Genomic DNA, 21,466 nt, shown 5'->3' with positions numbered 1-21,466 from the left:
AAGTAAAATACAATTAAAAATAGAAATAGGCTGGGCGCAGTGGCTCACGACTGTAATCCCAGCACTTTGGGAGGCCAAGGCGGGCGGATCATGAGGTCAGGAGTTCCAGACCATCTTGGCCAATACAGTGAAACCCCATCTCTACTAAAAATATCAAAATTAGCTTGGCCAGGCGCGGTGGCTCAAGCCTGTAATCCCAGCACTTTGGGAGGCCGAGACGGGTGGATCACGAGGTCAGGAGATCGAGACCATCCTGGCTAACACGGTGAAACCCATCTCTACTAAAAAAAAATACAAAAAACTAGCCGGGTGAGGTGGCGGGCGCCTGTAGTCCCAGCTACTCGGGAGGCTGAGGCAGGAGAATGGCGTGAACCCGGGAGGCGGAGCTTGCAGTGAGCTGAGATCCGGCCACAGCACTCCAGACTGGGTGACAGAGCGAGACTCCGTCTCAAAAAAAAAAAAAAAATTAGCTAGGTGTGGTGGTGGGCACCTGTAGTCACAGCTCTTCAGGAGGCTGAGGCAGGAGAATCGCTTGAACCCAGGAGGCAGAGGTTGCGGTGAGCCAAGATCGAGCTCTCAGTTGATTTTTCACAAGGATGCCAAGTCGATTCAGTGGAGGAAGGAACAGTCTTTTCAACAAATGACGCTGGGAAACTGGATTTCCACATGCAAAGGAAAGAAGCTGAACCCCTATCCCACACCATATTACAAAAATTAACTCAAAATGGATCAATAACCTAAATATAAAAGCTAAAATCATAAAACTCTCAGAGAAAACATAAGGGTAAATGTTCATGACCTTGAGATTGGCAATGGATTCTTAGATATGATACCAAAAGCATGGGAAACAACAACAAAAAACAGACAAATTGGACTCCATCAAAATAAAAACTTTTGAGCATCAAGACATTAAGAGTAAAAAGACAATCTACAGAATGTGAGAAAATATTTACAAATCATATATCTGATCAAGAATTAATATCCAGAATATATAAAGAACTGTAACCTAACAATAAAGACACTCCAATTTAAAAGTGGGCAGAGAGCCGGGCGCGGTGGCTCACACACCTGTAATCCCAGCACTTTGGGAGGCTGAGGCGGGCAGATCACGAGGTCAGGAGATTGAGACCATCCGGGCTAACACGGTGAAACCGTCTCTACTAAAAATACAAAAAATTAGCCGGGCCTGGTGGCGGGCGCCTGTAGTCCCAGCTACTCGGGAGGCTGAGGCAGGAGAATGGCGTGAACCCCGGAGGCGGAGCTTGCAGTGAGCTGAGATCCGGCCACTGCACTCCAGCCTGGGTGGCAGAGTGAGACTCCGTCTCAAAAAAAAAAAAAGAAAAAGAAAAAAAAAAAGTGGGCAGAGAAAGAGCTCTCTCGCTCTCTCCTTCTCACATCCAAATTTTAAAAAAGGCAAAGAACTCTAGTAGACATTTTTCCAAAGAAAATATACAAATGACCAATAAGAAGATGAAAAGATGTGCAATATCAGTAGTCATTAAGGAAATGAATTCTGTCAGAAAGGGACTCCCCAAACCAAAAAAAAGAAATGAAAATCAAACCATAACGAGACACCACTTTACACCTGCTAGGATGGCTACAATTAAAAAAACAAAAATCAAAAAATGGGATCTTTGTATATTGCTGGTGGGAATATAAAATAGTGTAGCTGCTGTGGGAAATAGTTTGGAGGTTCCTCAAAAAGCCAAACACAGAATTTCCATATGACCCAACAATTCCACTCTTAGATATGTCCAAATGAATTAAAAACAGATTCGCACAGATACTTGTACACCAATGTTCACTGTAGCATTGTTCACAACAGCCAAATGGTAGACAACCCCATGCCTATAAACAGATGAATAGATACACAAAATGTGGTATATACATTATTCAGCCTTAAAAATGAATGAAATTCTGATACTACAACATGAATGAACCTTGAAGACATTATGCTAAGTAAAATAAGCCAGATACAACAGGACAAATAGTGTTGATTCCATTTATATCCTAGAGTAGTCAAATTGATAGAAACAAAAACTAGAACTGTGATTACCAGAGGCTTGGAAGAGGGGGAAATAGGGACTTATAGGTACAGAGTTTCAGGTTGGAGTAATGAAAAATTCTGGAGATAGGTGGTAGTGATGACTGCACAGCAATGTGAATGTACTTAATGCCACTGAACTGTACACTTAACAATTAATAAAAGGGTAAATTTTATGTTATATATATTTTACAAATAAAAATAAAACAAAACACATTATGCTAAGTGAAAGAAGCCAAATACAAAATGACAAATATTATATGACTCCATTTATATGGGGTACCTAGAAAAGGCAAATTCAATAGAGACAGAAAGTAGATTAGACATTAGCTTGAGTTTGGGGAGAGGAATACGGAGTTATGGCTTGATGGTTAGAGTTTCTGTTTGGGATGGTAATGAAAAAATTTTGGAAATAGATGGTGGTGATGACTGCATAACAGTGTAAACATAATTAACGCCACTGAATTATACAATTAAAAATGGTTAAAATGGCAAATTTTGTTATCTATATTTCACCACAATAAAAGAGAGAGTAAAGTTAGGTTTATATATCTACAATTAATATAAACTAAAAATGTGCTTTTGTCTGAATCGTAACAAGACAGAAGTATATAAGAGGTTTTATGCTCAGTAGTCTAGATTAGCTGTCTATACTATTCAAATCCACTAGACACTCAAAAATTCCTCCCTACTTTTCATTAAGTAAACCTAGTAAGACAGTAGATATTTCCCATTTTCTTCTAGGATTTGCTTTGTATTTAAACCTCGCGTGAACTTGCAAAAAACATTCTTCTAACCTGAATAGCCTTGTACTTTAACACTAATGGACTCTTTGTCTACTTAATATTATGTACGCAATTACACAATATTACAAATGAAATGTTTCAAATAAACTATACTGCCGACAAGATTATAAACTGCCAAAAGAGACAAAACAATGATTGTGATCTATTCATTTCTATCTAAGTCAAGCAGTAATAATCAAGTGAAATACTTTACAGCTGCAAAGGAAATTTCGGAATGTCCTCTTGTGAAAAATTTTATCCAGTTCAACTGTCCCAAGAATATGTGATAGGAATAGGGGAAATCTATTATTGACTTTTCCTTAAGTTCATTTACTTTACTAAGTACTATTGGAACGCAGACAGAAAATCTGTTTCAACAGAGAAAGAGGACAAATTCCTTATGGAAAATAATACTTCCAGATTACTAATTCTATGGAAATAGGGGACTGATGGGCAGAAAAGAGGAGAATGTGAAGAATGGCAGCTACAGAATAAAAATCTTGTTGGAAAAAAAATTACACAAATTCTCTGTGGGTGGAAATTCCATAGTGATGTAATAAAAATGTAACAATGGAGATATACTAGAGACCACCTGACTTGGAAAATTAAATCTACAAACATTAAGATTGAGGAAGTGCAAAATTAGGCCTGGTGATGAAAAGGGGGTTCCTCTAGCCAAACACGTTACCTCATCAAAATAAAACATGGATATTAAAATTTTGGAGAGGACAAAAACTACTTCCTAAAAAACAGTCTGCAGGGCAGAGAAAGATAACAGACCTGGGGGGTGAACAGGAGGAAATGGTGCAGGTCTACAGGTGTTTGCGTTTGGGTTAGAATGAGCCTGATAAGAAAAGGCTGTCACCTAAGAGAGGCAAACCAGCTGGCTGCCAGGAATGGTGTAACCTTGGCAGGGTCTGAAGTACAGGTCTGCAGATCCAAACATAAGTTGACATCCTTATCCCCACCAGATGGGGTCCCACTGCACTGATTCTCACAATGCCATAGGTTCCTTCATGGTATTTATGTATCACAATTGCAATTATTTATTTAATATCTTTCTTCTCCGTCAGACTAGATAAACTCCATTGGGAACAGAGACCACATCTGTCCCATTCATGGCTGTTTTAGAACACAGCATGGTGCCTGGAACATAATGGGAGCTAGGGAGTGAGCACACACACAGCTCACAAGTGCGAACACACACTTGTGTGTTCTAGGATTTGCTTTGTACTTTAACACTGTTAAAGTGCATGCCATGCCCCTGGGCAAAATGAATACATAAATGAAAGTAGATTCCTTGATCAGGTCACCTCACCTGGGCAGTGGTAGAGGTTAAATTCTGCCTCCTCGGCCAGGCGTAGTGGCTCACGCCTATAATCCCAGCACTTTGGGAGGCCGAGGTGGGCAGATGACGAGGTCAGGAGATCGAGACCATCCTGGCTAACACGGTGAAACCCCATCTCTATTAAAAATACAAAAAATTAGCCGGGTGTGGTGGCGGGCGCCTGTAGTCCCAGCTACTCCGGAAGCTGAGGCAGGAGAATGGCGTGAACCCGGGAGGCGGAGCTTGCAGTCAGCTGAGATCGTGCCACTGCACTCTAGCCTGGGCAACAGAGCAAGACTCCATCTCAAAAAAAAAATAAATAAATAAATAAAAATAAATAAATTCTGCCTCATCTTATTTCTCACCTTCCCTAGAACCACTTGGAACCACTCTTGGCAGAGAGCATTCTTTCTATAAAATTATAATGTGAGGCTGGGCACGGTGGCTCACTCCTGTAATCCCAGCATTTGGGAGGCTGACCTGGGAGGATCACCTGAGGTCAGGAGTTTGAGACCAGCCTGACCAACATGGTGAAACCCTGTCTCTGTTAAAAACACAAAAAATTAGCCAGGCGTGGTGGTGGGTACCTGCAATCCCAGCTACTCGGGAGGCCGAGGCAGGAGAATTGCTTGAACCCAGGAGGCAAAGGTTGTAAAGAGACCGCGCCAGTGCACTCCAGCCTGGGAGACACAGTGAGACTCCATCTCAAAAATAAATAAATTAATTAATTTAATTATAATGTTAATTCCAATGGCCAGGCAACAATCCACTTTCTTTTGACCAGCCTTGGAGAAATCCAGTAGGAATTATTAGTCAAACTCCAAAGCTTTCAAGAAATACCCTAGGATTGTACCAAATAGAGCCTGCATTCCCAGCAGTCTTAAGGCAAGGCCACTCTATACCTCACACAACAATTGCTTGGGCACAGATCTTCCCTGCAAATCCAAGTCATCTAATTTATCTTCCAATCCTTCAAAGCACTTGCCACTTGGTACTCAAAAGATGCTGCAGGAAACAATGCAATTTTGTATTAAAAACAAAATAATCACTAACACTTACTGAGCTCTTTAAGCCAGGTAATATGCCATAGTAAATCTATATATGCATTATTTAAATTACTTGTCACAACCACAACTACCCTGTGAAGTATGTGCTATTATCTCCATTTTACAGAGGGAAAAGGGCCTTTACAGAGCCCTTTATAAGGTTCTACAACTATTAAGTGGTAAAATAGAAAGCTCAACCAGACACTTGGACCCCAAAGCTAACACCCAGCCACTAAAAAAAAAAACACGCTTTCAAGTCAAAAATAACAAACAACCCAATTTTAAAAAGGGCAAGACCAAACAGATACTTCATAAAAGGCATATATAAATGGCCAATAAGCCCATGGAAAGATACAACATCATTAGTCATCAGGAAAATGCAAGTTAAAACCACAATTATATACCATTACACACCCATTACAATTGCTTTTTTTATTTTTTTAGACAAAGTCTTGCTCTGTCTTCCAGGCTGAAGTGCAGTGGCGCGATCTCGGCTCACTGCAACCTCCACCTCCCAGGTTCAAGCGATTCTCCTGCCTCAGCCTCCCAAGTAGCTGGGATTACAGGCATGCGCCACCACACGTGGCTAATTTTGTATTTTTAGAAGAGACGGGGTTTCACTAAGTTGGCCAGGCTGGTCTCAATCTCCTGACCTCGTGATCTGTCCACCTCGGCCTCCCAAAGGGCTGGGATTACAGGCATGAGCCACAGCGCCTGGCCCACCACACACCCATTAGAATGGCTAAAAGTAAGATAACTGACAAATACAATGTGTCAATGCAGATGTGAAGAAACTGGAAAACCTACATTGTGGTGGGAGTATAAAATGATATAAACACTTTGGGAAATGCTCTGGCAGTTGCTTAAAAAGTTAAACAGACACATAACCTAGTAATCTCACTCCTAGCAATTTTACTACTAGGTATTTGCCCAGGAGGAATAAAATCATACGGCCCCACACAAAGATTTGTACATGACAGTTCCTAGCAGCTTTATTCATAGTAGCCCCAAACTGGAGACAACAAAAATGTCAATCAACAGGTGAATGGATAAACAAATTTTGGCATGTTCACACAATGAAATCAGAAGTTACAAATCACTGATAATACAGAAAAAATAGATGAATCTCACAGATATACTAAGCAAAAGAAGCTAGACAGAAGAGTACATACTATAGTGTTAGAAATAAAATCAGTGTGTATGGGGACAACACTGGTAGAAATGTTCTATACAGTCATGTGCCACACAATATGGTCAACAATGGACCATATATATGATGGTGGTCCCATAAGATTATAATACCATATTTTTATTGCACATTTTCTATGTTTAGATGCACAAATACTTGTTACTATGTCACAACTGCCTACAGGTTTGTACAGGTTTGTAGCCTAGGAACATGAGACTATACCATACAGCTTAGGTGTGCAGTAGGCTACACCACCTAGGTTTGTGTAAATACACTCTATGATGTTCACAATGGGATAAAATCAACTAATGATGCAGTTCTCAGAATGTACCCTCATTGTGAAGTGACCCATGACCATATATTGATTGTGACGGTGATTATACAGATGAGACATTTGTCAAAACTCACTGAATTCTACAGTCAAAATCTGTACATTTTATTGTCCCTACATTTGATTTCAATTAAGTCAATTTAGAGAAAAAGTGACAGCAAAATATTGATAAACCCAAATGTTTATCAATAGACTACTGCTTAAATAAATTATGATCCATACAATAAATCCTATGCAGCTGTGGTGAAGGAGGAGGAGGGATGCCAGTTATTGCTATGGAAAGATCCCTGAGATACACAGTTAAGTGAAAAAGGCAAGACACAGATCAGTGTGCATAGTATGTTATCTTTTGTGTAAAAAAAGAGAAACTATATTCACCTTGCCTTGTATACGCAAAAAGAAATTACACAAACAACGGTACACAAACAGCGGTAGTTAACTTTAGGAGGCGGTGAACCTGGGCAGAGGGGAAGGTGGCTTTTCACTATATACCTGTTTGATGTACTTAAGAAATGAAAAAATTACCTAGGTTCCAGGAAAGGGGTAACTGTTTTAACTCCCTATACCACATTCCCAATCCTTCCAAATTATATCTAAAATGTGAACAAAGCTATAAAACACACCTAATTCTATACTCTGCAGCCATGAAAAACATTGACGCAGATCCTAGGGTATGGTTAAGAGTACAAGCCATAGGCCAGGTGTGGTGGCTCAGGCCTGTAATCCCAGCACTTTGGGAGGCTGAAGTGGGCAGATCAACTGAGGTCAGGAGTTCGAGACCAGCCTGGCCAACGTGGCAAAACCCAAGGGGAACATCACACACCAGGGCCTGTCATGGAGTGGGGAGAGGGGACAGGGATAGCATTAGGAGATATACCTAATGTAAATGACGAGTTAAAGGGTGCAGCACACCAACATGGCACATGTATACATATGTAACAAACCTGCACGTTGTGCACATGTACCCTAGAACTTAAAAGTATAATAAAAAAAGAAAAAAATACAAAAATTAGCCGGGCATGGTGGCAGGTGCCTGTAATCCTGGCTACTAGGGAGGCTGAGGCAGGGAGAATCGCTTGAACCCAAGAGGTGGAGGTTGCAGTGAGCCGAGATCACACCATTGCACTCCAGCCTGGGTGATGGAGCAAGACTGTCTCAAAAAAAAAAAAAAAAGAAAAAAGAAAAAAGAAAAAAAGAGTAGAGTACAGGCTATAGGGTCACAGTGCTGGAGTTCAAACCTCACCTGTGTCACCTAACTTTATGACTGTGAAAGTTCCTCCTCTGCTCCTGTTTTCTCATCTCTAAAATGGGTTTTTGGGAGGCTTAAAAGAGAAATTACATGTAAAGCACTTAGAATAATAAGCACCCAATAAATACTATGACGACTACTAGGGCAAATCAACTAACAGAATACTATGACTCTATTTCTGTATATATTTGTACATATTTGTATATATAAGTATATACATGTTTGTACATATAAGTATATGCACGGAAGATGTAGTCAAATTATTGGGATTGAAAGAGTTTAGCCTAGCCTAACTTAAATGTGTTCAGAACACTTACGTTCACCTACAGTTGGGCAAAATCATCTAACATGAAGCCTAACTTATAATAAAGTATTGAATATTTCATGTAATTTATTGAATACCATACTGAAAGTGAAAAACAGAATGGTTGTATGGGTACTAACATGTCACTTTCACACCATGGTAAAGTCAAAAAATTTTAAGTCAAGCCATAGTAAGTCAGGGACAGTCTGTAAATTGCTCCAATGCCATCCCTCATCTTAAAACATGTCAGTGGTTTTCTATTATCTTTTGGATCTGATCCAAACTACCTACCAGACCTTGCATGTCCTGGCTCCTGCCTAGCTCTCTGGCCATTCTTGTCCTTCATTCACTATAGACATAGCTTCTTTCAGTCCCACTAATGTGCCAAACTCTTGCTTGACTTCAAATGCTGCTGGAATGCTCTTTTCTGTATTCTTTCCAAATCAGGTTCATGACCATCAGCTCAATTAAAAATTATCTTCTCACAGAGGCTTTCCCAGATCACTCTTATTAAATTAAATCTTTCCTGATTTTTCTTTCTCGTTTGTTTTCTTCATAAAAGTGCCATGATTTAAAATTATTTCATCTGTCTGTTTTTGTTTTGACTCCTCTAGAATGGTAGCTTCAAGAAGGCAGTATCATGGGATTTTTTGATTTTGTTTGTTTGTTTTGAGACAGGGTCTCGCTGTCACCCAGGCTGGAGTGCAGTGGTGCTATCTCGGCTCACTGCAGCCTCGATGTCCTGGCCTCAAGCTATTCTCCCACCCCAGCCTCCTGAGTGGCTGGGACTACAGGCTCATGCCACCATGATCGTCTAATTTTCGTATTTTTTGTAGAGATGGGGTTTCACCATGTTGCCTAGGCTGGTCTCAAACTCCTGAGCTCAAGTGATCTGTCCACCTTGGCTTACCAAAGTGCTGGGATTACAGGTGTCAGCCACTGCACTCAGCTTTGTTTTGTTTTTAAGACAGAATCTCACTCTGTCACCCAGGCTGGGGTTCCATGTTTATTTTTATACACCACCAGGGCCTACTACTACACAGAACTTAACAAATATTTGTTGGGTTAATAAAATGTTATCCCATTCACAAGATGGGTCCTAAAGTAATATTCTCATTTATGGTGACAGTTTCTAAAAACATATATAGGCTGGTGCTGTGGCTCATACCTGTAATCTCAGCACTTTGAGAGGCCGAGGTAGGCAGATCACTTGAGGTCAGGAGTTCGAGACCAGCCTACCCAACATGGTGAAACCCCATCTCATAAAAATTAGCCAGATGTGGTGGGAGGCACCTGTAGTGCCAGCTACTCCAGAGGCTGAGGCAGGAGAATCACTTGAACCCAGGAGGCAGAGGTTGCAGTGAACCAAGGTAATGCTACTGCACTCCAGCCTGGGCGACAAAGCAAGACTCCATCTTAAAATAAATAAATAAATACGCATATAAAGTTTTAAAATAGGGCTGGACATGGTGGCTCACGCCTGTAATCTCAGCACTTTGGGAGGCCAAAGTAGGTGGATCACCAGAGGTCAGGAGTTCAAGACCCGCCTGGCCAATATGGCGAAACCCCATCTCTACTAAAAATAGAAAAATTAGCCGGGCGTGGTGGCATGCACCTGTAATCTCAGCTACTCAGGAGGCTGAAGCATGAGAATTGCTTGAATCTGCGAGGCGGAGGTTGCAGTAAGCCGAGATCATGCCATTGCACAGAAGCCTGGGTGACAAGAGCGAAACTCCGTCTCAAAAAAAAAAAAAAAAAGTTTAAAAATATCACAATGTTATTTCAAGTTACTCTTTTGACAAATGGTTATTTATACACAAGTCAATGGCTTCCAAATTTTCACTTGTAATACCCAGTAAGAAAATAATTTTACACTGCAATCCAGTAAATACCATATACATGAGACATTATAGGCCAGGCACAGTGGCTCATGCCTGTAATCCCAACACTTTGGAAGGCCAAGGCAGGAGGATCACTTGAGCCCAGAGTTTGAAACCAGTCTGGGCAACATGATGAAACTCCATCTCTACAAAAAAAAATACAAAAAATATTAGCTGGGTGTGGTAATACATGCCTGTAGTCCCAGCTACCCGGGAGGCTGAGGGGGGAGGATTGCTTGAGCCCAGGAGGCAGAGGTTGCAGTGAGCCAAGATGGCACCACTGCACTCAAGCCTGGACAACAGAGCCAGACTGTCTCCAAAAAGAAAAAAAAAAAAAAGACATTATATATAACTGAACAAAGTTTCACAAAATTTTACCCTTGATAAGAGAGATGCACTTTGATATTTTCTATTCAATGTCATAAAATATTATAACCATTTTTATGTGATTTTTCTAAACTACTACATAGTGGAAAGATAATGACATGCACTACTTTCATTCATGATTTCAACAACTCATGAATGCACTGACTCAAACTTAATCTGCTAGGGAAAGATAATTCAATTATATTACCAATTCTAAACTACCACATTCAAACTCCAGTATCACACTAACCAGTCATCAATCAAAAAAAATGGTAACCTACAGACACAGGACACTTAGATTAGCAACCCCTTGCTAAAGGAGGGGCCCCAAAGTGACATCAGAGTGGAAAGAGAAGGATGAACATCAATGTAAGTCTTCCCTCTCTCATCTAATAGCAACCCAATTCTTGAAGACTCATAAGCCAAACACTTTGGTGTTATCGTTGACTCCTTTTTCTTTCATTCCCCAAATCTGGCACACCATTAAATCCTATTGGCTCTTCCATCACAACACATCCAAAATCTGACACTTGTTCTGGTCCAACCCACTATCTCTTGCCTAATTACTAAAACAGCCTCCTAACCGGGCTCCTCAATTCTGCCCTTGTCCTCTTGAGAAGGTGAAACCAGCTGGACTTCCTGGGTCGAACGGGGACTTGGAGAACTTTTCTTTGTCTAGCTAGAGGATTGTAAACGGACCAATCTGCGCTCTGTGTCTAGCTAAAGGATTGTAAATGTACCAATCAGCACTCTGTAAAAACACACCAATCAACACTGTGTCTAGCTAAAGAATTGTAAATGCACCAATCAGCACTGTGTAAAAAATGAACCAATTAGCCCTCTGTAAAATGGACCAATCAGCAGGATGTGGGTGGGGACAAATAAGGGAATAAAAGCTGGCCACCCCAGCCAGCAGTAGCAACCTGCTGGGGTCCCCTTATATACTATGGAAGCTTTGTTCTTTCACTTTTCACAATAAATCTTGCTGCTGCTCACTCTTTGGGTCCGTGCCACTTTTAAGAGCTGTAACAACTCACCGTGAAGGTCCGTGGCTTCATTCTTGAAGTCAGCGAGACCAAGAACCCACCAGAAGGAACCAACTCCAGACACACTCTTCCTTCAGTCTTTCACAACAATGTAGTCAGAATGATCCCATTAAGCCATTAAGTCACATCATGTCACTCTTCTGCTCCAGTGATTTCCCATTTCAAAATAAAAGCCAAAGTCCTTCCTAAAAGAAAGTTGCATGTGATCTGCCCTCCCCTGATCATTCTGATCTCATCTGCAACTATCCAACCACTGTGGCCTCCCTCACTGTTCCTCAAACACAGCAGACATCCTCCCATCTTAAGGCCTTTGAACTTGTTTCCTCTGCCAGGAATGCTCTTCCTACAGATATCCTCATGGCTAGCTCCCTCACTTTGCTCCTGGCTTTTACTTAGTCATCTTCATAAAGTTATCTCGCCACCATTGCTAAAATTTCAAACCCTCCTCCTCACACCACATACACATTCCACAGTCCTCTTCCCTGTATTATTTTTTGTGTGTGTGATGGAGTCTCGCTGTATCACCAGGCTACAGTGCAGTGCCACAATCTCGGCTCACTGCAACCTCCACCTTCTGGGTTCAAGTGATTCTCCTGCCTCAGCCTCCCGAGTAGGTAGGACTACAGGCACATGCCACCACGCCCAGCTAATTTTTGTATTTTTAGTAGAGATGGGGTTTCACCATGTTGGCCAGGATGCTCTGGATCCCGACCTCATGATCCACCCACCTCAGCCTCCCAAAGTGCTGGGATTACAGGCATGAGCCAGCATGTCCAGTCCTCTGTATTATTTTTCTTCTTAGTGCTCACCACTACCTAACACAGTATATATTTTAGTTATTTATTCTTATTGTCTGCCTCCTGTGCCGTGTAATCTCCATGAGGGCATAGCTGTTTATTCGCTACTAAATCCCCAGCACCTAGAACAGTGTCTGGAAAATAGTAAAGGCTTAATAAATATTTGAATAAGTGAATGAATGAGTAGGCTTGCAATGAACAAGAAAACAGAATAGATTAAATAAGAATAGCTAATTAGGCTGAGACAGTGGCTCACACCTGTAATCTCAGCACTTTGGGAGGCCCAGGCAGGAGGATCCCTTGAGCCCAGGAGTTTCAGACCACACTGGGCAACATAGTGGGACCCCAATTCTACAAAAAATTTAAAAAATTAGCCAGGTGTGGTGGTGCATACCTTTTCCTAACTATTCGGGAGGTTGAAATAGAAGGATCACTTGACCCCAGGAGACTGAGGCTGCAGGGAGCCGCACTCCAGCCTGGGTGAAAGTAAGACCTTGTCTCAAAAAACAAAACAAAAAAAAAAACAAAACTGCAGGTAAAGATCTGCGGCTTAAGCTCCAAGAGAAACCTTGGCACATTAGTGATGTCTCTGGCTATATCAGCATGTGGTTGAAACAGGTTAGTTACTTCTGGAATCTTCACAGAGGAAAAAAAAAAAGAAACAGGTACAACTATTACTTGAGACTGAATTAATGCTCTCTGTAAGGGCTGAGTGTTCCCTCCAAGCTCACCATCTATTCTGAATCAATCAAGAAAAAAAATGGGGGGAAATAAAACCACAAATGAAAAACATGATTTTCTTTTTTTTTTCTCTTTTTTTGAGACAGTCTCACCCTATCACCCAGGTTGGAGTGCAGCAGCACCATCTCAACTCACTGCAGCCTCTGCCTCCCAGGTTCAAGCGATTCTCCTACCTCAGCCTCCCAAGTAGCTGGGATCACAGGTGCCACCAAGCCTGGCTTTATTTTGTAGTTTTAGCTGAGATGAGGTTTCACCATGTTGGTCAGACTGGTCTCGAACTCCTGACCTCAGGTGATCTGCCCGCCTCTGCCTCCAAAAGTGCTGGGATTACAGGCATGAGTCACTGCGCCCGGCCAAAAAACTTGATTTTCTACCCATTATGAACCATGCTTTAGCAGGAAACTTATTATGAAGCAAATACCAGAAGTCATAGCTAAGGCTAGAATTTTGAAGTAATGCTATGCAGACAAGACAAATCAAGGGATCTGTCAAATCTGCTACTAATTGATTGTATGACCAGGGTCTCTCTGAACCTATTACTCGTACCTCTGTTAAAATAAAAATCACCACTATCCAAGCCACCCTGGACTAGTTGTTCTGAAGATGAAATAATGGGAAAGCCCCCCCCCCTTTTTTTTTTTGGAGTCTGACTCTGTCGCCCAGACTGGAGTGCAATGGCGCGATCTTGGCTCACTGCAACCTCCGCCTCCCTGGTTCAAGTGATTTTCCTGCCTCAGCCTCCCAAGTAGCTGGGACTACAGAGTCTCAGGCTGGAGTGCAGTGGGGTGCAGTGGCGTGATCTCAGATCTCAGCTCACTGAAAGCTCCGCGTCCCGGGTTCCCGCCATTCTCCTGCCTCAGCCTCCCAAGTAGCTGGGACTACAGGCGCCCGCCATCACTCCCGGCTAGTATTTTGTATTTTTAGTAGAGACGGGGTTTCACCGTGTTAGCCAGGATGGTCTCGATCTCCTGACCTCGTGATCCGCCCGTCTCGACCTCCCAAAGTGCTGGGATTACAGGGGTGACCCACAGCACCCGGCCGGAAAGCACTTTTAAAAGCATAAAATGAGGCCGGGCGCGGTGGCTCAAGCCTGTAATCCCAGCACTTTGGGAGGCCGAGACGGGCGGATCACGAGGTCAGGAGATCGAGACCATCCTGGCTAACAGGGTGAAACCCCGTCTCTACTAAAAAATACAAAAAGCTAGCCGGGCGAGGTGGCGGGCGCCTGTAGTCTCAGCTATTCGGGAGGCTGAGGCAGGAGAATGGCGTGAACCCGGGAGGCGGAGCTTGCAGTGAGCTGAGATCCGGCCACTGCACTCCAGCCTGGGCGACAGAGCGAGACTCCGTCTCAAAAAAAAATAATAAATAAAAGCATAAAATGCCATACACCATACAAATGCAAGAAGTTACTAAATTCTGAGTTTGTTAAGTTATTGTTCACTATTAAGATTTATTAAAAATAATGTTCTTTGGGGGAAACTTTTACATTTTAAAAGTTTTTAGAATTAAAAGTCAGGATGCAGAGACTTCTCTTTTAGGCCCCAAATTAATCGAAAAAATATTTCACTAGTATATTTGCTTCAGAGAAATAGAAGTGAACTTTCACAAGTCATTAATCTATTGCTCAAAATAAAATGATCTCACACACACGCACGCACACACACACACACACACACAAAGCTTCAAACCAATCTTTAGTGGTTGCATATCACTAGTTGCCTAGGGTTGGGAGAGAATGACTGCAAAGGGAAAGGAAGCTTTTTAGAGTGATGGAAATGGTTTATGTCTTAACATGGATGAATACATTTTTCAAAACTCAGCAAAATGTACATTTTAGATAGGCACAATTTACGTATGTACATTACACCTCAATAAAGTTAGTTTAAATTTTTAAGTCTATCCTCTTTCCTTAATTAAAAAAAAAAATTAGTTGCACCATGATCTCAAAGATAATTTTTAAAATGAGATCTAATGCAACAGGCTTGAAGATTAAATAAAACAGCCTTGAATATTTAAGAAAAATGACAAAACATGAGCCAATGACAAAAAAAAAAAAAGGTTGATTTATGAATTTCTGGCCTCAAGGTCAACTCAGATTAGGGGGAAAAAAAAGACAATGGAGGCATAATCAAGATGGGGGAGCGTGTGGAGAGAAATCTCAGCTTCTACTCTAGAAGACAAAAACCAAAAACGGTATTACTTCAGAAGGCACACTGGAAAAGCACAGATGTGGGTGCACTTCAGACCTAGGTTCAACGGATCTAGGCCGTTAACTGCATGGCCTTGAGAGTTCTCAACCTGTGAGCCTCAGTTTCCCTTTCTGTAAAATAAAGATAATGATGGCTTAGAGTTTAGCTGAGCACATAGCAAGTGCTCGACACATAAGTAATACATGATATTACATAAGGCACCAGAACTCGGAGCTGACTGGAAATGCATGCAAACTAAAGCCCTCCCCCCAATCCCACCCCAGTTTCCTTCTGAGGGTCGTGATCCCTTTCGTACGCCTTATCGCCCCCAGCCAAGCCTCCCTTCCTTCCCACATACCCTCCACACAGCCTTTTCACCCCTCGCCCCAGCAGCTCCAGAGGCCTCCCACCTCCCAGGCCCCACCTCGTTGAGGAAGCGGGTGACATCGTAGACTCGCCCATGGATCACAAGCCACAGTTCCTTCAAGGAGTTGCGCTTTGCCACCTCCTCCAATCGGTAATAGGTGACTGAGGTCTCGACTTCCTGCCCTTTCCCATCGCTACCGCTAGCTTCCGCAGTCGCCATTGAACCGGACATACCGCCTCTCCACCGCTAACTGAGATTCCGCGACTACTTTCCTGGAGAGACCGCTCTCAGCCTTCCTCGGCTTCCGTAACCAGGGCCCATAAGGCCTTGAGACGGTTCCTAGCAACAGCCAATCACACTTCCGAATAGTGCCTGGTTCGTTTTCTTTTCACCAATGAAACGAGTGACTCAGTTAGAAGTCCCGCCCACTCCTCGCCAGATCCTCCAGGTGAAAGTCTGGTTCGAGGTCGAACTAACCAATTAGGGTCGTTCAGCCCCTCCAACCTCGCCAATCAGATACCGCAATTTTTGGACTGGCGCCGAAAAGAGATGTGCTGACAGCTGTCACCTCAGGAGAGGTTCCCCTTCGCTCAGCCTGTGGGCTTTTAGGGTCTCAGTGTTCCGCTTCCCTTCCCATCGCTGTGGCTTTCTCCTGAGTCTCAGGAAGCTCGTTTCTCCTACACTACCGGCACAGCTTGTATCCCAACCGTGATTTTACATCTTTGCTGCCTCCAGGTCGTGATCTGGCCAATCCCGTCTCTCCTCAGTTTCCCCATCAGTAAAATGGGCTTCATAAGCTCTCTCTTAACAAATGGGTTTGCCTTTTCTTTTCTTTTCTTTTCTTTTTTTTTTTTTTTTTTTTGAGACAGGGTCTCGCTCTGTCACCCAGGCTGGAGTGCAGTGGTGCGATCTTGACTCACTGCAACCTCCGCCTCCCAGGTTCAAGCGACTCTCCTGTCTCAGCCTCCCGAGTAGCTGGAATTACAGGCACCCGCCACCACGCCCGGCTAATTTTTGTATTTTTACTAGAGACGGGGTTTCACCATGTTGGCCAGGCTGGTCTTGAACTCCTGACCTCAGGTGATCCGCCCGCCTAGGCCTCTCAAAGGGCTGGGATTACAGGGGTGAGCCACTGCGCCTGGCTCGGTTTGCCTATTTTAATGAGAGTGCCTGTAAAGCGCTTGGTGCATAGTAATCGCTAAACAGGGTAGCCAATTAGAAAGGCAATTGCTGTCCCGAGTCCTTGGGACAGCAGTTGGGGGTAGAGCGTGCCACGTATCCCATGTTTCTACCACCATTCCGAATCCGATTTTCAAACGAATTCTGTGATGATCAGGATCAATCTGCACTATTTTAGTCTCTACGTGATCTAAAATAGAACTGAACTTAACTGCTCTCCAATAGAGGTCCCAGCACTTTGGAATTCCAAGTTTGGTTAAGGTGCAGTGTTGTGAGCCACTTTTTAACTGCCATTATAACTGACAGATTGCTCTTCCTATAATGTCATTTTCATCTTGTCACTCTCTCAGTCTACCATTCAGGGGTCTCCACAATCCATTCGCAACCTCTTTCACTAACATATCATATTTTCCACCATTCCCTTTGTAAGCCTGTTGCACCAGCCCTGACTCCAAAACTTGCTGGTTTAAAACCACATCTGTGGTCATTCCAGGTCCACCAAGTTTATTTCAGATCACGTAGAGATGAAAATAGTGCAGATTGATCCTGATCATCACAGAATTCGTTCGAAAATCACATTCTGAATGGTGGTAGAAACATGGGATACTGCACGCTCTACCCGCAATTGCTGTCCCAAGCACTCCTCTTCCTTTCAATGCCTACTGGCTTTTCAAGTTCCTCTTCAGTTTCTTCTATTTTCAAACTTCTCCTGCCGTTCTGAGCTCCAGTGGTTCCATTCCTTTGTAGTACCTAAGAAAGCATATTACTATTTTTGGAAACCTGCTACATCTATAAATTTTAACTTTGCAGAATTTACTTCCCTAGTTAGACTGACACGATGAGAACAATCTCACAAGATTCTTAGGATCCTCCACAAACTCCAGATTCAAATATTTACATTTATTCCAGACATTTACTATTTACTGTTACAAGTCTTAGGATAGGCATTGGGAGTAGAGAGATAACATAAGAAACAAAATCTCTGAAAGAAATAAAAACATTTACAGGCTGAATGCGGCTGCTCAAGTCCCGTAATTCCAGCACTTTGGGAGGCCGAGGTGGACAGATCGCTTAAGCCCAGGAGTTCAAGACCACTTTGGGCAACTAGTGATGCTCTTGTCTCTTCAAAAAATACAAAAATTATCTAGGCATGGTGGCACGCAATTATAATCCCAGATATTTGAGAGGCTGAGATCTGAGGATGGATTGAGTCTGGGAAGTCGAGGCTGCAGTGAGGTGTGATCACACCACTGCACTCCAGCCTGGATGACACAGCGAAACCCTGTCTCAAAAAAGACAAATAAATAAAAATAAAAAATAAAAAATTACAAAGTCTAGCACTTAAGTGATATATACATGTAACATTTTATTTGAAATGTTTTTTTTAGAATTTCTAACAAGTAAGTTACAAGAATAACACAATGAATGACCGTATACTTTTAGCTTCGGTTTGCCAATTGTTAACATTTTTCAATATTTTATTTTTTTCCACATATATTTTTATCGTTTTTGTTAATAGTGCTGAACTATTTCAGACATCACCCACCCTTTACAGCCAAATAATTCTACGTGTATCTTCTAAAAATAAGAACATATTGTTACATAACTGCAGTATGATTTTCAAATTCAGAGAATTTAACATTCACACAAAACTATTCTCTAACATACTCTCCATATTATTTTCCATTATTGCATTCATGTCCTTTGTGGAATTTTAGTGTGTCTGTATGATCCAAGATCCGGTTGAGGATCATGTATTGCGCTTAGCAAAGTCTCTTGAGTCTCCTTTAATCTGGAACATTTCCTTAACTTTGCTTTTGCTTTCATGACATTGACATTTTTAAATAGTATAGCCTCAAATTGAATTTTACACTGAAAAATTATTGTGACCTAAATGTTTGGGTCATAAATTTATATTCACAATTTATAGCACATGTTAGCCGGAAAGTCTGGCTTGGAATACCTGTCCCTACCACTCACAGACTTGGTGACCTTAGGCAGGTTTCTTAGCCTCTTTTTTTCCATGCAGATACCCACTACCCACTTGTTCCGACACCATCTGATGAAAACACAATTCCCCCTTGAATTGTTTTCCAGTCTCTGTCGAAAATTGATTGATTATTTAAGTGTGGTTCTCTTTCTGAACTTTCTATTCTGTTCCAATGACTTATTTGTTTATCCTTATGCCAGTTCCACAGTCTTGATTACTGTAACTTTGTCATAAGGCATTAAATCAGGTAATATAAGTCTTAAGGCTTTGCTCTTAACTTTTGAAAATTATTTTCGCTATTCTACATTCTTTGTATTTCCACATACTTTTTTTTTTTTTTTTCACTCTCATCACCCAGATTGGAGTGCAATGGTGCAATCTCAGCTCACTGCAACCTACACCTCCCAGGTTCAAAAGATTCTCCTGTCTCAGCCTCCCGAGTAGCTGGGATTACAGGCCCCCACCACCACGCTTGGCTAATTTTTGTATTTTTAATAGAGAGGGGGTTTCACCATGCTGCCCAGGCTGGTCTCAAACTCCTGTCCTCAGGTGATCCACCCACCTCAGCCTCCTAAAGTGCTGGGATTACAGGCATGAGCCACTGTGCCTGGCCCCACATACTATTTAAAATCAGCTTATTCGGCCGGGCACGGTGGCTCAAGCCTGTAATCCCAGCACTTTGGGAGGCCGAGACGGGTGGATCACGAGGTCAGGAGATCGAGACCATCCTGGCTAACACGGTGAAACCCCGTCTCTACTAAAAAATACAAAAAACTAGTCGGGCGAGGTGGCGGGCGCCTGTAGTCCCAGCTACTCGGGAGCCTGAAGCAGGAGAATGGCGTGAACCCAGGAGGCGGAGCTTGCAGTGAGCTGAGATCCGGCCACTGCACTCCAGGCTGGGCGACAGAGCGAGACTCTGTCTCAAAAAAAATAAAATAAAATAAAATAAAATAAAATAAAATAAAATCAGCTTATTGACCAAGTGATCAAATTAAAACCTCTCCATAATAAATCGTGTTGACAGCACCTGGTGTGATGTGATGAAAAGGGCATGTTGCCACTGTGGCATTCTTCCACAAAACCCGTAACCATAGTTCAAGCATGGGAAAACATCAGGTAAACCCAAACTGAGGGACATTCTACGTAATGCCTGACCAGTACTCCTCAAAACTGTCAAGCTCATTTAAAAAAAAAAAAAAAAAAAGGAAAGACTGAGAAATTGTCACAGACTCAAGTAAACTAAGGAGACATGACAATTACATGCAGTGTAGTATCCTGGACTGGATCCTAGAACAGAAAAACGGCACTAGGGAAAAACTAGCGAAATCCAAATAAAACAGTAAGTTACCAGTGTTGACTTCTTACTTTTGACAAACATATTATGGTAATGTAAAGTGTTATCATTATGGGAAATTGAGTGAGTATACAGAAACTCACTGTACTATTTTTGCAACTTTTCTATAAATTAAAATTATTATAAAAATAAAGGTTATTATTTTTTTGCTAGGCACTGTGTCTCATGCCTGTAATCCCAGCACTTTTGAGGCTGAGGCACAAGGATTGCTTGAGCTCTGGAGTTCAAGACCAACCTGGACAACATAACAAGACCTCATCTTTTTTTTTTTTTTTTTTTTTTTTGAGACGGAGTCTTGGTCTGTCACTCAGGCTAGAGCACAGTGGTGTGATCTCGGCTCACTACAACCTCCACCTTCCGGGTTCAAGCAATTCTCCTGACTCAGCCTCCCGAGTAGCTGGGATTACAGGCACCTGCCACCATTCCCAGCTAATTTCTTTGTATTTTTAGTAGAGACAGGGTTTCACCATGTTGGCCAGGCTGGTCTTGAACTCCTGATCTCAAGCAATCCGCCTACCTCGGCCTCCCAAAGTGCTGGGATTACAAGTGTGAGATACCGCGCCTGGCCTGCAAGACCTCATCTCTTTAAAAAATGTAAAAATTAACTGTGCATGATGGTGGGCGCCTATGGTCCTAGCTCCTTGGGAGGCTGAGGCAGGAGGATTGCTTGAACCCAGAAGTTGTAGGCTACAGTGAGCTATGATTGTGCCACTGCACTCCAGCCTGGGTGTCACAGTGAGACCCTATTTCTAAAAAAAAGTCAGCTTCTTAATTTTTAGGCCGGGCGCGGTGGCTCAAGCCTGTGGTCCCAGCACTTTGGGAGGCCGAGACGGGCGGATCACGAGGTCAGGAGATCGAGACCATCCTGGCTAACACAATGAAACCCCGTCTCTACTAAAAATACAAAAAAATTAGCCGGGCGAGGTGGCGGACGCCTGTAGTCCCAGCTACTCGGGAGGCTGAGGCAGGAGAATGGCGTAAACCCGGGAGGCGGAGCTTGCAGTGAGCCGAGATAGCGCCACTGCACTCCAACCTGGGCGACAGAGCGAGACTCCGTCTCAAAAAAAAAAAAAAAAAAAAAATTTTTACAAAAGGGCCTATAGATGAATTTACAGAAAAAAGGCATCTTAAAAACCTTACATTTCATAAACCATTTATTTCAGTTTTTTAAAATTTGTTTTTAATGTAGATATCTTTAGTTTCTTTTGTTAAATTTATTTCTAAATATTTTGTTTTTTAATGCCCCTATAAATGAAATTACTTCATTTTCCAATTCTTTGCT

At 42.3% G+C, this 21,466-nt stretch overlaps 1 protein-coding gene across 8 annotated transcripts in view; it reads right to left on the bottom strand.

Annotated features, from left to right (window-relative positions):
• The window catches only part of CYB5B (cytochrome b5 type B), a 112,961-nt gene extending 96,910 nt beyond the window's left edge, over positions 1-16,051 (bottom strand). For 7 of the 8 annotated variants that reach the window (XR_013410877.1, XR_013410878.1, XM_077983717.1 and 4 more), the window contains exon 1: positions 15,719-15,957. Coding sequence is in view for 6 of the 8 variants with exons in the window: in XM_077983717.1 (XP_077839843.1) it covers positions 15,719-15,892 (174 nt within the window). In the remaining 2 variants the exon portion in view is untranslated. 8 annotated transcript variants of the gene reach the window in all.
• Positions 16,052-21,466: the final 5,415 nt, after the last annotated feature.

Source organism: Macaca mulatta, chromosome 20 (genome assembly GCF_049350105.2).
Source record: "Macaca mulatta isolate MMU2019108-1 chromosome 20, T2T-MMU8v2.0, whole genome shotgun sequence".
Taxonomy (NCBI): Eukaryota; Metazoa; Chordata; class Mammalia; order Primates; family Cercopithecidae; genus Macaca; species Macaca mulatta.
Note: the sequence above shows the minus strand (reverse complement) of the source record. Positions and strands in the feature narration are given on the sequence as shown.